General features: G+C 43.4%; 1 protein-coding gene across 1 annotated transcript in view; it reads right to left on the minus strand.

The window, feature by feature from the left end:
• LOC140207438 (uncharacterized) overlaps nt 1–19,713 on the minus strand; it is a 125,200-nt gene that overhangs the window by 92,249 nt on the left and 13,238 nt on the right. The window contains exons 2-7 of the mRNA XM_072275961.1: nt 19,250–19,346; nt 16,653–17,198; nt 3,552–3,644; nt 2,654–2,820; nt 1,564–1,735; nt 1,415–1,465 (exon numbers count right to left, since the gene is read on the minus strand). Of these exons, the coding sequence (XP_072132062.1) occupies nt 1,415–1,465; nt 1,564–1,735; nt 2,654–2,820; nt 3,552–3,644; nt 16,653–17,198; nt 19,250–19,259 (1,039 nt within the window). The 5' untranslated portion in view covers nt 19,260–19,346. The remainder of the gene's footprint in view (nt 1–1,414; nt 1,466–1,563; nt 1,736–2,653; nt 2,821–3,551; nt 3,645–16,652; nt 17,199–19,249; nt 19,347–19,713) is intronic.

The following is a 19,713-nucleotide window of genomic DNA, read 5'->3' on the forward strand; positions in this document are numbered from 1 at the left end:
ATAGTTACTTTAGAGAATGTGACAGTCGTAGCAATGATGTTCTTCAATAATCATTGACAGAAATTGTTTCGTATTTGGGAATAGGCGTGGGTATTTCACTGACGTGTCTGATCCCTCGGTAAACAACATGGATAACAATGAAGAATAAGTTTGCAGGCAATTTGCAGAGATCTACCAAACTGAGGGGCTTTATTCTCTGAATACGGATAAGAAAAACAATAACAGAGGTAACAGAAGCGTGAGAACTTTGTAAACTTCCTGATTTGTCTATCTCTGGTCCCATACGTAAATTGGCATCTTTGGAATTTGTTTCTTGGAAATGACAGCGGCTGAACCACTGTTCTGGCCAAGATTCCTTATGTTTCTGTGCAAGAGCTTCGAAAAATCGGATAAAAATGGGCTGCTTTCAGATTATTTTTTAAAGAAACTTGGCTTTCCTACTCTCCTCTCCTCTGTTAAATGTGCATTTGAGTGATCCAACTCAGTCTGAGAGTATGAAGCGTTACAATCTCTTCAGCTCATGCACTGCCGCGGGCTCTATTTTCACTGAAACAACGTGCTTACGCATGTAGTGAGCTCTCATCCAGACGGCCACAATTTCATTAATTGCAATATTATTTGTAGATACTTTCAGTCATTTGCACATTCCCTGCCGCACCACAACACTCGGTTTCTCTGTCCTAATTCCCATCTCACCCTTCCACAGTGTCCATCACACAACACAGACACACATGAATGTCAGCTTCTGTGGACTGAGCAGAGGATTTTCTCCCGAATCTCAGCCTCACTGACACTGTCTCCTGATGGAATTCCCAGGATTATTGAGTGGGAAATTAAACTGGGTAACTCTAACAGTGTTTGCACGAAGGGGGTGCAGATGTGAACAGAGTGGGGTTCATTTGCTGTTTTGGGGTTGAACAGAGCAGTTGGGTGTTACATGATTTTCTCATTAAATGGATGCTCTCATTGTTATTTTGTGACGAGAGCTTCAACGGACTCCCAATTCTAAAAATGACAACCTGTAGGATCTGAAGAAATTTGGAGAAGTGCTCCAGGATAAGGGCTCTTCCACGGGTTGTGTCGCTGTAGGGGAAGGATTTCATCTTTTGGAGTGAGGAAATTTCTGTGAATTTCACTCCTCCAGATCGTCCTCTTTTCCACTCTGGCCCCGGTTGAGGGACCTGTCATTGCAGGACCCAGAGAGGAGTGATCCCTTTCAGAAAACTCCCCAACTCTCTGAGTTGTTCCTCATGCTGTCCTGTGAATACTCTCCCTCCAGCAAGCATTTGCCATGTGTCTCCATATGCATTGTGTCACAGTGCCAACATTTACCTGGTCAAATTCCCGTAGCTCAACAACGACATGGCCCTACACAACATCAGCCAGTGATGGTAACAGCCGTTTCTTCACTTACCTTTCAGCTCTCTGGGAATCGCCGGTACAGGTCGATGGACTGGAACACAATCTGTTCGGATTTAAACAATTTGAGGAATTGAAATGTGTAAAATTATAAAGTGGGTAGTGTTGAACTCGAAAATTATATTAACTGTGATATTATCTCACCATGTTCCTGTATTTCGTTCAGTATTTTGTCCAACTTTGGGACACCAATCCGCATTTTCACAAAGGTTTCCCACATCACCCTCCGGGCGCGGGAACCTTTCTCCATCACCAGGCTCAGGAGGAGTTTAGAACTGTCCGCCCGCTCTCCCTTATCAGCGAGATCAGAGATTTTCTGTGAAGAGTAACAGTGAACATATTGGGGACTGACAGATTCACACTGAGAATGAGGAGTAAATGATGTGCTCTGTAACAGGATCACACTGAGCAGTTACCCGGACGGGTGCTGATCCTGTCTGGACATGGACTGTACATTCGGAGTGCAGAGAACACGGAGGGACATTCACCGTGAACCTGGTCTGCCAGTCAATGAGATGCTGGCTGGTCTGTGACCGCTTCATTGATGTGGCTCCAAATCCGTAAATAATTCCTCACCGGATTTGATGGTGTAGAACAAAAATCAGAAAATAATGATCGCAGAGGAAGAAAGAAGTCAGGAGAGATTTTATAACAGTGAGCAGTTGCAGAGAAGTTGCAGAAAAGGTGACGTAATTCATCTCCTTAATCAACCTGTTCCAACATGACAGCGGATTACCGGCTGACACCTGACGCCTTTCCTTTGCCTTTTCCAGTGAAGGTTTATTCAGTGATTACACATTACAACATGGCAGTATTCCCCGATTCACACTGTTTGCAGTTACAGATTGTAACACAATCATCTCCACCCAGAACAGAACACACTCCAGCTCCTGTGGCAAGCACTGATGATGTCCCGGTTCTCACTGACATCCTGCCGTCACGCTGTACGGTCTTCCCAAACGGAAACTTCTCGTCATATTTCCATTTAGTACTGTAAACTCACACAACTGTTACCTGCTCAACTCACTCTGAACACTGAGCAGCCACCCACCAGTCCGCGGGGTCTTTTCACCCCTTTCTATCACTGGTTCAGAGTCACATGTTTGTAATTGCATGTACAGTATTTATTTTCCAGCTGTTTGTTTATCTAATTTCATATCCGATGAGTCAGAGTTCCGACACCCATCAGTCCTGTGATGTGTGAAAATTCAAACCCATTCTCCCTCCCACTCACCCGATGTTCCTCTCCACTGAACTGATTCTCGGCTGTTAACGCCAGGCTCACTCCGTGCACCCCTCCTTCCATCGCCTGCTCCAGCCTGTCCCGGTAGAAATCCGTCAACTGCAGCAGCTGGAAATTGTTCCAGCTTGCCAGGAGCTCAGTGATCACTGAGCTCGGACATGTGAAGGAAAATGGGGAAACAATTGAATAAATTATCAACGTCCCATTAGACAGCAACTTTCTCTCAGGAAACTAAAATTGGTGCATGAGGTCATGGAACACAATCCGAGATGGGAAGGGGTAGACAGGTGTGGGGCTGCGGATGAGGAGCATTGATGCGGCCAGGGGGTCGGAGAATCGGGGGTGTAGGAGGGGGTTTAGTTCCATCTGTTGAACCTTCTTGGTCCCAGGAGTATATCTCTCTGTCTGGAAAGGACTCTGTTTATTCCTGAGAATATAGTAACCCATCACCATCACTCCCTGGTACTGCCCATCACCACCGCTTTGCTCTGAGTCACTGTCTGCCTGCCTGGTCAAACTCTTCCTCAGAAAAATCTCTGGAATATCTCACAAAATGCAGGAGGTACTCAGCATGTCAGGCAGCATCTGTAGAGGAGAATAAACAATCAACGTTTCGGGCCAAGGCCCTTCATTGGGACTGAAAATGAAGGGGACAAAATTCCAGATATTGCCACATTACTTTCTATTCCTTGTGGTCCTGATCTTAAGCGTAAAATGTTTATTCCTCTCTATGGATGCTGCCTGACCTGCTGAGTTCTGCAAATGTTTTGTGTGTCTTTTTGCTGCCCAGAACTTTCAGCACCTGTGGAATGACTTATCTTCTAGAGTAACTCGCTATTTTAATGTCCATCACAATCTGTTAGAGGAGCAGGAGCAGACGCTAACATACCCGTGTCCTTTCCCGATGTTGACGTCACTGGAACTCCTCCACTGCTCACATCTTGACCCTTTTTGACGACGGGAGTGACCAGTTTTTGCTGCTCTGTAACAAAAAAAAAATAAAAAAATAAAAAAATAACGGAAGGGTCAAACGTTAATTAGGGTTTAAAGGAGAACACCGTTTTGTTTATAAACGGAGGCAAACACTTCCAAACATATTGGGCCTGCCCACTGAAGCCATGGCATGGCCTGGTCCACCTGCGCCCGTCCACCCACAGTCACACAATGCACATTTCCGCTGTCTTCATGGATTGTACACTGGGCCAGGATTCTCCAGGGTATCTACTCGCCTTATTGCAGGCAATTCCCTTTTAGGGAGCAAACTTGCGTCCTGGACCGGGAGGGATGTGTTAACAGAAAGGCAAGGCAGGTTGAGCTGACAGCGCCCGCTGCTTTGGTCCTCCTACCACTGGTGGCGCTGTGGTGAGTAATGGACAGCTATTACAGCAGTGTGGGGTGAAACATTTCTGCTGACCAATGGGACATCTATTCCTCTTGTCACTGAATTATACAGATATCTTAGTCAGAACTGATTCTCATCGTCTCCTTTCAGTTTAACATCGCCTGGCATTGACACCTATAGCAATATATGATTTGTTTCTACATAGAAACACTCTGACATCCCTATCAACGCAATCCCACCCACAGCATCAAGACATCTAGTCCTAAACCGTTACAGTTTCTCTAGCAGGACTTTAAGACCATAATTATCTTCAGTACTCCGATCAAAATTTCTTTGAGCATATCACCTGGTTATTATCAAATAGTTACATGGCACATTGTTAAACACAATGTAAGCGCCATACATCCAAAACAACATTTGGCAAAAAATCTTTGAAATAAATAAAACAAAATGCTGGAATTATTCAACAAGACAGAGAGTGTGTTAATATTTTTGGTGGAAGACCCTGTATCAGCACTGAGCCTGTCTGTAGGAGCCACGTATCTGTTCTCTATCTACATTGTATTCTGTGTGGCGTATTTATGATGCTTCTTATGGTAACTAGCAACGCGGAGGGAATCAGTTACATATTCGTGCTTTGTTCCATGGGGTACACAGCTGGCGACTGACGGATGTCATATATTTTGTTATTATCCTCTCAAATATGCTGAACTTACACTTGGGTACACTTCAGTTACATCGCTTCACGATTGTATGTTTGCTGATTGCTAATAAAGAATGGAATACATATCACCGACATTTGTAACAATTATCACTGTAGCTGACGGGAGCCATGAAAATATAACAAACCTGTGGGGTCTCCAGCAACAGCAACTTGGTTTTGTTCGAATTCACCACCACATTCTCAACAGATGTTTCTCAATCTGCCGATCATTTAAAACATTCTGATGTACTTAATGAATATTTTGCTTCAGTATTCACAAGTGGAAAGGACCTTGGAAATTGTGGGCGTGACTTACAGCGGACTGAAATGCTTGAGTGTATAGACTTGAAGAAAGAGGATGTGCTCGAGCTTTTGAAAGTCTTTAAGTTTGATAAGTCGCCGGGACTGGATGAATTATACCCCAAGCTGCTGCGGGAACTGAGGGAGGAGATTGTTGATTGTTGATTAAATAAATAAAACAAAATGCTGGAATTATTCAACAAGACAGAGGGTATGTTAATATTTCAGGTGGAAGACCATGTATCGGAGCTGAGCCTGTGTGTCGGAGTCATGTATCTGTTCTCTATCTGCATTGTGTATTTATGATGCTTTTTTTTATGATCCGCATCAGCCGGGGTTTGGTAAACGCGGAGGGAATTAGTTACATATTTGTGCTGTGTTCCATGCGATACACAGCTAGGAACTGACCGATGTCATATATTTTATTATTATCCATTCAAATACGCTGAACTGACACTTGGCTACACTTCAGTTCCATTGCTTCGCGATTGTATGTTTGCTAATTGCTAATAAAGGATCGGATACATATCACTGTTGTTGCCAATACTGAAAGAAGAAGTGGAACATACTATGAAGAAAATGTGAAAGGGAAAATTATCGTGTCCAGATAACTTTCTGGTAAAACTGCATGAAGCGCTAGAAGATTTTGGTGTAGAAAAATTAAGACCTAGACTTCAAGACCTATACTTCTGTTTCATTGACTACACAAAAGCCTTTCACACAGTGAAACTCCAGGTCATCATGAAAATGCTTAAAGATGTTAATATCGACGGAAAAGATCTAAGAATTACTGGCAACAAAGTGCAGCCATACAGATAGACAACGAGATTGGTGAATATCAGCCAATAAAGCGAGGAGTCAGACAGGGTTGTGTTCTATCACCAGAGCTGTTCTCCCTGTACAGTGAAATCATCATGAGAACCATACAAGACCTACCTGGAATAAGCATAAGAGGATACAATATCAACAACCTCCGCTATGCGGATCATACAGTACTGATAGCAAACAGTGAAGTAAATTTAAAGAAACTAGCATCTACCATCAACACAGAGAGCGAAAGACTTGGCCTAACCTTAAACAAAAAGAAAGCTGAAGTAATGGTAATATCAAAGAAAGCTGATATCCAAACTGTGGGATCGTATTGGTAAACGAAATCCTGAAACAAGTTCACAACTTCAAGTACCTTGGATCATGGGTAACATCTGATGGCAAATGTGAAACAGACATAAAAGCAAGAATAGCAATGGCACGAACAGCATTTACAGAAATAAGAAACATCCTAACGAACAAGAAAATAATGATTGACATCCGCCTTAGAACTGACAGCTGCTACATTCTCCCTATATTGATGTATGGCTGCGATTCATGGACCATCACAAATGCAATGGAAAAAAGAATCAATGCAGCAGAGATGTGGTTCCTCAGAAGAATGCGATGCATATCATATACGGACAGGATAACCAACGAAGAAGTTCTGCAAAGAACGAAAAAAAGACGTACATTACTTTTAAAAAACTCAGAAAACAACCATCAAAGTTCTTTGGACTCTTCATGCGAAGAGAGACATTAGAACATTTAGGTACAACTGGAAAGCTGGAAGGAAGAAGAAGCAGAGGCAGACAGAGAATGAAAATTATAGTTGGATTAACATCATGGTTAGAAACAAGGGAGGCAACAACTACAATTCGGAGGGTCAGAGACCGTGATGGATGGAGAGACATGATCGCCCATGCCGAACGGTAAGGCACCTAAATAATAATAATAACATATCATCGACTTTTGTAATAATTATCATTGGAGTTGAGGGAACGTCATGCAAGTATAACATATCATTGGGGGTTGCCAGCAATGTCAAGTTGATTTTGTTAGAATTCACGCTACATTCTCAACAGATGTTTCTCAATCTGTAGGTTATTTTAAATATTAGATTATTAGATTACCTTAGATTATGAAGACACTCAGTCCTCGTTTATTGTCATTTAGAAATCATGCACTAAGAAATGATACATGTTGCTCCAGATGATATCACACAAAAAAAGGACAAACCAAAGACTAACGCTGACAAGACCATATAATTATAACACATAGTTACAGCAGTGCAAAGCAATACCATAATTTTCTCTTCGGATCAAGAAGACAGCGGTATGAGGCTAAGGATTTCCAGCGAGAAGACATTTTATTTCCCGGAGTAGGAGAGAGGCCAGACTGCGCAGGCGGGTGACGTCAGCCGGTTGAGCGCGAACAGTTCAAAAAGAAAACCGCTATATCCTGCGGGCAGTGTCGGAGCGGGCTGCGGAGTGAGAGGGTGCAGAGTGAAAGGGTTTTGGCTCAACGGACTTCGACCGTTGAGTCTCACAGTAACGGAGTAAGTTACAGTTTTCTGGTATTTAATACAAACAGTAGCATTAGAGGTATGCATCTAGCATTAGTGTTGTGCTTGGAGTGCCAGGTTGGGGACCCTGGGAGACCCGCAGCCTCCCCCAAGGATACATGTGCACCAGGTGCACTGAGATGAGGCTCCTGAAGGACCGTGTTAAGGAGCTGGAGATGGAAATTGATGACCTTTGGCTAATTAGGGAAAGTGAGGAGCTGATAGGTACTACCTATACAGAGGTAGTGGATAGCACCCCTGTGACAGTCCCCCTCAGAAATCGATATATTGTTTTGGATACTGTTGAAGAGGCAGACCTGACAGAGGAGGACCACAGTGAACGAGACTCTGGCATTCTGCCCAGTGCCGAAATCAAGAGAGCAAGAAGAAATACGGTAGTTATAGGGGATTCCGTCATAAGGGGGATGGACAAGAGATTCTGCGAGCCGGACAAGGATACCCGGATTCTGTGTTGCCTCTCTGGTGCCAAGGCACGGGATGTCTCAGATCGAGTCCAGAGTATTCTGAGGAGAGAGGGCCATGGTACATGTTGGTACATGTTGGTACCAATGACATAGACAGAAAAAGACAGGAGGTCCTGAAGAAAGGTTACTGGGAGCTAGGAAGAAAATTGAAAAGTCGGACCTCCCGAGTAATAATATCAGGATTGCTGCCTGAGCTGCACGCTAATGATGCTAAGAATAGCAGAATTAAGCAGCTGAATGTGTGGCTAAGTAACGGGTGCAGGGGGCAGGGCTTCAAATTCTTGAATCATTGGGATGTATTTTGGGGAAGGTATGACTTATACAAAAAAAGATGGATTACACCTGAACTCAAAAGGCAGTAATATCCTGGCGGGATTGTTTAATATAGCTCTTAGGGAGGGTTTAAACTAAGTCGGCAAGGGGAAGGAAACCAATCTGTTAGGATCGAGGAAGAGGAAAATAGAAATAAGTCAAAAATACTGTGCAGCAAAGATGGCAAGAAGGACAGGCCGGTAAATGTACAGGATAATTTGCTGCAGAATAGAAATATAGCAAAATCGGCAGCAGATACTGATCTAAATGTACGGTACTTAAATACACGCAGCATTAGAAATAAAGTGGATAACCTTGCTGCACAGCTGCAGGTTAAAAGATATGACATTGTGGCCATCACCGAGTCATGACTAAATGATGGATGTGATTGGGAGCTGAATATCCAAGGATACACAGTGTATAGGAAAGAAAGGAAGGTAGGTAAAGGAGGTGGCGTGGCCCTGGTGGTAAGTAACAATATCAAAACAATAGAAAGAAGGGACATAGGATCTGAAGAGGCAGAATCCTTGTGGGTGGAATGAAGAAATGGCAAGGGTAAAAAGACACTAATAGCAGTTATATACAGGCCTCCAAACAGCAGCCGGGATGTGGACTACAAGTTGCAGCTGGAAATAGAAAACGCGTGTCAGAAGGAAAATGTCAAGATAATTATGGGGGATTTTAATATGAAAGTGGATTGGGAAAGTCAGGAGGCCTTCACCTCCGGAGATTCCGGACCACACAGTTACAGCGGCAGCGAAGTGGACGTTTCAGAAGTTTCTCCAGATGTTCCGCCGTGTTTTCACGTGTCTCCATCAAATCAGAATTGTTCACGGTACCCTACTTAACACATACAGATATCATTCACCGCAGAGGCCGCGCACGCTGCGTCACGCCGCCATCTTCTCCTCCGTCCTGAGGAGAATTCCACATCCTGCGGAATATTCTGAGGTATTTGAGTGTATAGGCATTAAGAAAGTGTATGTGCTGGAGCTTGTGAAATGTATTAAGTTAGATATGTCGCAGGACTGTAAGAGATATACCCCAGGCTACCATGGGAAGCAAGGAAGGAGATTGCTCAGCCTCTGATGATGATCTTTCCATTATCAATATGATGGGGAAAATACTAGCGAATTGGAGGTTTGCAAATATTGTTCCCTTGTACAAGGAAGAGTCTAGAGATAACCCAGTAAATTATAGAGCAGTGAATCTTACTTCAGTGATGGGCAAGTTGTTAAAGAAGATTCTGAGAGGCAGGATTTATGAGCATTTGGAAACAAATAATCTGATTAGGGATTGTCAACTTCGCTTTATCAAGGGCAGGTCATGCTTTACGGACCTGATTGAACTATTTGAGGACGCAACAAAACACTTTGATGAAGGTAGAGCAGCGGATGTGGCGCCTATGGATTTCAGGAAGGCATTTGACAAGGTTCCCCAGGCAAGGCTCCTTCAGAAAGTAATGAGGCATGGGATCCAATAGACGTTGCTTTGTGGATCCAGAATTGGCTGCTCACAGAAGGCAAAAGATAGTTGTAGATGGTTCGAATTCTGCATTCAGAACGGTGACCAGGGGTATCAAATTTCAAGACAGAATATAGTATTAATGGTCAGACTCTTGGCAGTGTGGCGGATCAGAGGGATCTTGGGGTTTGTGTCCATAAGACACTCAAAGCTGCTGTGGAGGTTGACAGTGTTGTTCAGAAGGCGTATGGTGTGAGTGCTTTCATCAGCTGTGGGATTGATTTCGAGACCTGTGAGACAGAAACAGAAACACAGAAACCCTACAGCATAATACAGGCCCTTCGGCCTAGAATGCTGTGCGTACATGTACTTACTTTAAATATTCCCCGGGGTTACCCACAGCACTCTATATTTCCAAGCTCCATGTCCCTATCCAGGAGACTCTTAAAAAACCCTATCGTATCCGTGTCCACCACCGTCGCTAGCAGACTATTCCACGCACTCACCACTGTGTGTAAAAAAAAACTTACCCCTGACATCTCCTCTGTACCTACATCCAAGCACCTTAAAATTGTGGCCTCCCGTGTTAGCCATTTCAGCCCTGGGGAAAAAAAAGCCTCTGACTATCCACATGATGCTTAAAGCCATATAAGACCATAGTTAGACCTCACTTGGATACTGTGTTCAGTTTTGGTCACCTCACTACAGGAAAGATGTGGACACCGTAGAGAGAATGCAGAGGAGATTTACAAGGCAGTTGCCTGGATTGGAGAGTGTGCCTTATGAGAGTACGGTGAGTGAAATTGACCTTTTCTTCTTGGAGCGATGGATGATGAGAGGTGACCTCATAGAGGTGTATAAGATGATGAGGGGCATTGATCTTGTAGATAGACAGAGGCTTTATCCAAGTTCTGAAATGGCTAGCACGAGGGGTCATATTTTAAGGTGCTTGGAATTAGGTACAGAGGGATATCATGCAGATACAGGTGGGTGCATGGAATGCATTCCCAGCAAGATAGTAGATGCGAACACAATAGGGTCCTTTCAGAGACTCTTAGATACGTATACAGACCTTAGAAAAATAGAGGATTATACTGTAGGACAATACTGGACATTTTCTAGAGTAGGTTACATGGTCAGCACAACATTGCTGGCTAAAGGACCTGTAATGTGCTGTAGATTTCTATGTTCTCTCTTTTCATGTTTTATTGTTTCACAACGTTCAATGACATTTGATTTAATGTGTCTTTTCTGACAATGATCAACATAAAATACTTACGTAAGTCAATGTGAAAACATCTATTTAAAGTGATCTAACTCAATTCCAAATATAAAACACAAAATAATTGATTGTATAAATATTCATCCTCTTTTAATGTGACACCAAATCAACACTGTTGCAGCCAATTGGTTTTATAAGTCACATGATTAGTTAAATAAGATCTGTTTTTGGACACCTGTGTGCAGTCAAGTTGTTTCAACCGATTGTAGTAAAATACACCTGTATCTGGAAGGTCCAACTGCTGCTGAGTCAGTATCCTGGCAAAAAAAAAAAAAACCCGAAAACAAAAGAACACACCAAGCAGCTCCGCAAAAAGGTTATTGAAAAGCTTAAGTCAGGAGATAGATATAAGAAAATGTCCAAGTCACTGAATATCCCTTGCAGTACAGTTAAGTCAATCATCAAGAAATGGAAAGAAAATGGCACAGCTGTAAATCTGCCTGGAGGAACTGTCCTCAGAAACTGAGCAACAGTGCAATAAGAGGACGGGTGAGGGAGGCCACCAAGAGACCTATGACAACTCGTGAGGATTTACAAGCTTCAGTTGCTGGGATTGTAGAGACTGCGCAGACAATAACTGTTGCCCGGGCGCTTCACCAGTCACAGATTTATGGGAGAGTGGCAAACACAAACGCACTGTTGAAAAGAGAAAACTCACATGAAATTTCGGCCAGAGTTTGCCAGAAGGCATCTGGGAGACCCTGAAGTTCGAAGGTCTGATTAACTCAAAATTGAGCTTATTGGCGCTCAGTCTAAATGCTATATTTGGTGTAAGCAAAACACCACACTAGAGACTAGAATACTACAGCACAGTACAGGACTTCCGGCCCTCATATATTCCTAAAAAAAGTGTACTAAACCCAGACTACTCCGTAACCCTCTATTTTTCTTCCATCCATATGCCTATTCAAGATGCTCTTAAATATCCCTAATGTTTTAACCTCCACCACCATCCCTGGCAAGTCAATCCAGGCACCCACAACCCTCTGTGTAAAAAACTTACCCCTGATGTCTCCCCTAAACTTCCCTCCCTTAACTTTGTACATATGACCTCCGGTGTTTGCAATTCGTGCCCTGGGAAGCAAGTACTGACTATCCACCCTATCTATGCCTCTCATAATCTTGTAGACCTCTATCAAGTCCCCTCTGATCCTTCCATGCTCCAAAGAGAAAAGTCCCAGCTCTGCTAACCTTGCCTCATAGACGTGTTTTCCAATCGAGGCAACAACCTGGTAAATTTCCTCTGCACCCTCTCCATAGCTTCCACATCCTTCCTCTAATGAGGTGACCAGAACTGTACACAATACTCTCACTGTGGTCTCACCAGAGATTTGTAGAGTTACAACATGACCTCTCTACTCTTGAACTCAATCCCCCTATTAATGAAGCCTAGCTTCCCACAGGCCTTCTTAACTGTCCTATCAACCAGTATAGCAACCATGAGTGATGTATGGATTTGAACCCCAAGGTCCCCCTGTTCATCCACACTCTTACTTAACCGACCATTAACCCTGTACTCAATCTTCTGGTTTGTCCTTCCAACATACATCACCTCACACTTATCAGGTTTGAACTCCATCTGCCACTTTTCTGCTCCACTCTGCATCCTGTCTGTATACTCATGTGACCTTCGACAACCTACAGCTCCTGCCACTTCTCCAATCTTCGTGTCATCCGCAAACTTACTCACCCATCCTTCTGCCTCTTCATCCCGGTCATTTATGAAAATCACAAAGAGCAGGGGTCCCAGGACAGATCCTTGCAGCACTCCACTAGTCACCGACCTCCAGGCAGAATACTTTCCTTCCACAACTACCCTCTGCTTTCTTCCTTGCAAGCCCCTTTTTTATCCAAACAGCCAAAGTTCCACTGATCCCATGCCTCATGACTTTCTGGATGAGTCTCTCGTGAAGGACCTTGTCAGATGCCTTGCCAAAATCCATGTAGTGCACATCTACCGCCCTACCCTCATCAATTTCTTTTGTTACCTCTTCAAAAAACTCCATTAAGCTCGTGAGGCACGACCTTCCCTTCACAAAGTCATGTTGACTATCCTTGAGTAGACTGTACTTCTCCAAGTGCTCGTAGATCCTATCATTAAGAATCCTTTCCAATAGTTTGCAGACCACCGACGTAAGACTCACTGGTCTATAGTTCCCAGGTTTCTCCCTATTACCTTTTTTTAAACAAGAGAACTACATTTGCCATTCTCCAATCCTCTGGCACCTCCCCTGCAGCCAAAGAGGATTCAAAGATGATAGTTACTGTTCCAGCGATCTCTTCTCTCACTTCCCACAGCAACCTGGGGTATATCACGTCCGGCCCTGGGGACTTAGCGATCTTGATGTTTTTAACAAGATCCAACATTTCTTCTTCCTTAATGTCGACATTGCCCAGCGCACAGGCCTGTTCTATTTGACCTCACCCTGATCAAGGTATTTTTCACTTGGGAATACTGAAGCAAAGTATTCATTTAGGACCTCCCCTCCCTCCTCCGCCTCCAGGCACATGTTGCCTTCTTTGTCCTTTAGCGGCCCCACCTTCATTCTTGTCATCCTTTTGTTCTTCACATACACAGCACGCCTTGGGGTTCTCCTTAATCCTACGTGCCAAGGCCTTCTCATGCCCCTTTCGAGCTCTCCTAAGTCCTTTCTTAAACTCCTTCCTGGCTACCCTATATTTCTCATGAGCCCCTCCTGCTTCCTGCTTCTTATATCTAACATATGCTTCCCTCTTCCTCTTGACGCGTTGTCTAATGTGTTTCGTCAGCCACGGTTCCATTTTCCTGCCTTTTTTCCCTTGTCTCAGTGGGACAAACCTATCCTGAACCCAGCACAAGTTGTCCCTAAACTTCCTCCACATTACTTCTCTGCTTTCACCCTGTTTCACATCTGTTTCCAAATTACTCTTGCTAGTTCCTGCCTCATCCCTTCATATTTAGCCCTTCCCCAGTTAAGCACTTTCCCATTTTGTCTGTTTTTATTCTTTTCCATAGCTATGCTGAAGCTAAGGGAGTTGTGGTCACTCTCACCAAAATGCTCCCCCACCAAGATATCTGCCACCTGACCAGGTTCATTACCGAGAACTAGATCCAGTATGACCTGTCCTCTCGTCGGCCGGTCCACATACTGTGTCAGGAATCCCTCTTGAACACCCCTGACAAATTCAGCCCCATCTATCCCCCTTGCAGTCAGGAGGTGCACATCGTCAAAATCACAAGATTCCTACCATGAAGCATCATGATGTGGGGACATTGCACAAGTAGAAGGCCCTGGAAGGCTTGTGAAGGTAGAGGGTAAAATAAATGTAGCAAAAAACAGGGAAATCCTGGAAGAAAATCTGAGGTAGTCTGCAGGAGAACTGCGACTTGGGAAAAGATTTTTTCAGCAGCAAAATAACCCCAAGCGTAAAGTCAAAGCTATATAGGAAGAGCTTAAAAACAACAAAGTTAATGTCCTGGGGAGGCTAAGTAAGGGTCCAGACCTCAATCCAACTGAAAATTTTTGGCTGGACTTGAAATGTTCTGTTCACTAACGATTCCCACGCAATTTGACAGAGCTTTAGCAGTTTTGGAAAGAATGGGGAAAAATTGCAGTGTCCAGATGCACAAAGCTGATAGAGACCTATCCGCACAAGTCAAGCCTGTAATTGCTGCCAAAGTGTCATCTACTAAATAGGACTAGACATGCGGGATGTGTATACTATTTATCTATAGTATAAAATTATATATAAATAAATGCCAATAAATCTCACGACATATATCTGTGATAGTAAGCCTGTTTCTAATTCTGAGAAGTTTTACCTGACTGTTGCGTATTTTTGTTTATGTCTGTTAATCCTCTTCCTCATACTGTGGTAGGTAGTGTTAATTTAAGTGCACTGGAGTGTTATTTCAGTCCTTTTTTTTAAGTAAGTTTTCCAGATCGGTTTCAGACCAAGATATTATGCCAAAAGAATACGTTAATATAGGCAGAGCGAACATGTTTATTGCCTTTGTTATATTGTTACTATTCAGCTCAGTTTAGCAGATTTTCTTAAGCTTTGAAGGAAATTCTGTTGAAACAGTTCTCTTTATCACATGATGATCAATTTTCTTTGTTTGTTGATATCCTTAGTATCGTCATGTTTCATATCCATCCATCTGTTGTATTGAATGCTGATGCTTTGTCATACGCTATAAGCTCTACAATATTTTTTGTAATTTTTAATGTTCTGTACTTTTCTAGTCTAAAGCTCACGTTTAAATCTTTGGACATCAGTTCCATTATTTGAATTAATTGTTTTAGCTTTACTGATGCAAGAGTGAATAATTTCAAATCATTCTGTACAGTAGATGTGTCAAGGTATACTTCATTTGTTTTTTTTTCCCCTGCTTTAATATCCGATTTTTGTCCGATTCAGTAAATTAGAGAGCGGATTTAAGGCTAGACTAAACCATAGCAGGCGTTGTGTTTTGCTCTGGAAAATGCCTCCATTTATTTTGAAAACAGTAGTTGTTCCTTTGAGGTTGTTAATAGGGTGATTACTGTCTGCCAATGCTTCAGATGTTCTAAGTATCAGGTGTATATATTAGGAAGTTCTTTTAACCGTGAATGAGGGACAGAATCAAATGGTTGTTGATAGACAATATAAAATTTAAAGATTTCTGCTTTCCCCAAGACTTGATACAGAATTAGATAATATATTACCAATTGTTTCTTAAATCTGTTCATACATTAACAGTATTCTTTCTGCTCTTCTGTAAGTATATTGTGGTTCGCTAAGTGAGTGGTTATTAGATATGACATGCACAATGTTACAATTTTAAATATAAAATTGTCTCATTATTATTAAGAGCTAATAAGAACATTGAATAGTGACCATTCAATAGTCTTATAAAATGCAGAATTAGAGATGTCCTTTTGGCTGGCGGTACTTCCATTCAGCCTTTGATATCCTCTGCCCCACGGGAGTATGAAAGAGAGAGTTTTGCGGTGGGTTAGGGTTCAGCAAACAAGGCTTTGGGTGGGGGAAGTAGTGTTTTGCTAACTGGATGGAGTACTTCCAGGAGGTGACAAATGAAGTTACACAGTGGATATTGTCTACTTGGATATTAGTCGGGTGTTTGACAAGGTCCCACATCGGAGTCTCATACAGAAAATTAACATGCTTGGGAACTGTGGTGAAATGGCCTTTTGGATTCATAGTTTTCTTCTTCATAGCAGACAGTTGGTAATGAGGCTTAACCTGGCTGACGATCTTTGACCAGTGATTATCCACAAGGAACCACACTGGTATCAGCCATATATGTCCCCCTCTCCAAAAGTGGCCTCAAAAACCTACCCAACAATGCTCTTGGAATTATTTTACCATAAGGACCACTTTACCAGAAACCAAGCCCTCCCACCCCACCCACTCACCTCTTTCAATTTAGGATTGGAATAAATGTTGGGGCTGTCAATGAGAGTCGCTTCCCAGAGATGCTCTCAGCATCCTGGCGAAAACATTTCCCTGAATTCATATCCCAGAAATGCTCTTTTATCTGGACAGCTGCATTTCCTCTAATGCACATCCTGGAAATCCTCGGAAGAGGTAATAGATTTCCTGTAGTGGGATAACGGGTGCCCCACTACACCACATGTACCACAGCCACACATTTCCCCTCTCCCCTGACCATCCCTCCAACAAGGCCTCACATTTACCCTCCTCCCTGCCACATTCTGTGAACACATCACCCTCAGATTTTACTCACTGATTCCTTGCTGTTGGCTTGACAATTCTGTATTTAACGAGGCAGTCGACTTACTTGTGCCGGTGCCAGGATCCTGAGCAGCGTCTCTGGACTGACAGACAGTCGCCTCACTTGTACTGGTTCCAGGGTCCTGCTCTGTGTCTCTGACGTCACTGTCTCTGGGCTGACAGACAGTCGCCTCACTTGTGCTGGTTCCAGGGTCCTGATCAGTGTCTCTGACGTCACTGTCTCTGGGCTGACAGACAGTCGCCTCACTTGTACCGGTTCCAGGGTCCTGATCAGTGTCTCTGACGTCACTGTCTCTGGGCTGACAGACAGTCGCCTCACTTGTGCCGGTTTTAGGGTCCTGATCAGTGTCTCTGACGTCACTGTCTCTGGGCTGACTTTGCTCTCCCTCCTCTGCGGCCGGACCGCATTCAACTGAGACATTGTTCTCAATCTGACCCTGCTTTGGTGCATTGTTTCCGGTGTCCCAATCATCTTCATTCGATGAACCGCCTCGTGAAAACCTCTTGAGTGCTTTCCTCAGCCGATTTAATTTCCCGCCTGAAATAAATGATGAATTACAAGTTATACTGGAGTGATTTAGAGCTCAGCAAAACAAGGATTCACAAAGGGTGGCTACAATAAGACCATAAGATATAGGAACATACTTAGGCCATTTGGCCCATCGAATCTGCTCTGCCATTCAATCATGGCTGATCTTTTTTCTCCTCCTCAATCATATTTCTCGGCCTTCTTCCCATAACCTTGGATGCCCCACATACTCGCCTTACACTTTGACATACAGTATCCTGTCTCCTGGGTCACAGACTGACCATTGCCTTGATACGCACACTGTCCAGTCCCCTGGTTCACAGACTGACCTTTCCCTTAAGACGCACACTGTCCTGTCCCTTGGAGGAATCTTTTCTGTACCCTTTCCATCATAATGACATCCATTCTGTGCCCTATCTACGTGTATGAACTGCTCCAGGGAATCGTGCATCTGTACCCTTGGTTCCCCTCGTTCTACAACAATGTTCAGGGCCTTACAATTTACAATACAACTCCTGCCCTGGTTTAACTTTACAAAGTGAACGCATTCCTTGGAGCACTTTCCATGTTCGACTCAGTCTCCTTGTGAGTTTACATAACCCCACTATACCACCAAGTTTGACGTCATCCACAAACTATCGAACGACATTAATTTTATCCACGAAGTCTTTAATTGAAAGAACAAACAGTGGACCCAATACCCACCCACACCACAGTTACAAGCCTCCAAACTGACTAGCCCTCTATTATTAACCATCTGATTCCTTCCAGCTTGCCAGCTCCATATCCAGTCGGCTGTTTCGCCCGCAAGAAAATGAATCTCAGTGTTTTTTTTTTTACGGTGACATACATGTACTTTGATTATAAATTCACAATGTACTTTGATTATAAATTCGCAATGAACTTTGAACTTTTAATACTCCAAAGATTACGGGTAAACAATGTGTGGGGTTGACAGCATGTTTACCGTCATTAGCTGCAGCACAGAATACAGGCGCAGAAAGATCTTGTGACAAGGTTATAAACTGTTTGTTGGACCAGGTGGAATAGCGTGTGCGTTCTGGTAACAATACTACAGGAAGGTTATATTAGTACTGGAGAGATTGCAGATTGAATATTCAATTACAAAATATTTAATCGGATGAGAACATATTCTGTCTCAGAGAAAATCATCTTCCTTCATAGATGTTGCCTGATATGCTGAGTTCCTATATCATTTTCTGTGTTATCCGCTTTAGTTCCCCTCTGGAAACGCCGTCTGAATCACATTAATCCTAATCACCAATGACATTGCATTGTCCCGATAGCTTTCTTTGATTCCATGTTTGTCTCCTGTTGTTTTATATTTCCTGTGCCATTGAAGCTCCTTAAACTTTTTTTTTGAGAGACCCACGTTCACCATTTGTCCACAGACCTGTCATTCATTGGGGTATTAAAACATCGAAGCAGACCACACATTTATCTACAACGAGCTACATCCTGATTCTCAGCTATTCTCGCTCGGCTACAGAAAACAGATTTCAGAAACACACCTCAGCCTCATCTCCTTCGCACAGCAGTCATGAAAACCAGGCGGGAGTTGATAGCTACCCTTCCAAAACCTGCAATGTTGTGTTATCACACAATCTCTGAAATCCCTGAAATGCTCCAATCATCTGGCTCTGAATTGTGTAAATGAAAGTTGGAGATGTCTGTCACCTCTAAACAGGCCCTGGTGTGCAACAAACCCTGAACCTGGACTTTTACATAACAAACAACACAACACCGCTGTCGCATTCCTGTATGTTTGACTCTCAACCACCGGATTCAGGGTTTCTGGCTCCTTTCACTCAGGTGAAGCTTTGCCTGGTGAGCGGAGTGATTCGACCATTACTGGTGTCAGGTCCCTGCGCTGGAACTGTTGGACTGATCGATTACACAAAGCCGCTTTACCAGTGGCATCAATGACACTGCTTGATGAAACTTTTCTCTGCCCTGTTAGCGCCTATGTAAGTTTCGTCATCTGAAGTATTGTGCACCATAGGGCAGAGGTTTAATGATAAAGATCCCAGTGAACATACCTGTAGCCATTCTGATTCTGACTGACGATTGTTGATTGTTGTCGTCTTGTTTACACTTTGGTCGCGGTGCAGGACAGCTCCACCTGCTGGCGATGCCCTGAATTACACACAACAAGCAGACAGTGAGTCAGAGAGAGTAGGATTACTTTGCAAATATGAGAGTATCTACATCCCCTGTATCAGAGCAGCAGTTCGCTTAGGGAGCAAACATTCCCTTTTAACATCAACTCCCACACCACATCTGTATGTCTGTGCAGTGATATCTGGTGCATCCTACTGACAGAATCACAGAGCAACAGAGCGCAGACACCGACCCTTCAGCACAATGGGACAATGACAACCACAGTGCCCACAGAGATGGTCCCAATTTCCTGTGTTTGGCCCATTTCCCTCCTGGCCTCTTCACTCCACCTACACATCCCAACTGCTTCTGGAATTATACAATTGTGCCTGCCTCATCCACT

Source organism: Mobula birostris, chromosome 13 (assembly GCF_030028105.1).
Source record: "Mobula birostris isolate sMobBir1 chromosome 13, sMobBir1.hap1, whole genome shotgun sequence".
Taxonomy (NCBI): Eukaryota; Metazoa; Chordata; class Chondrichthyes; order Myliobatiformes; family Myliobatidae; genus Mobula; species Mobula birostris.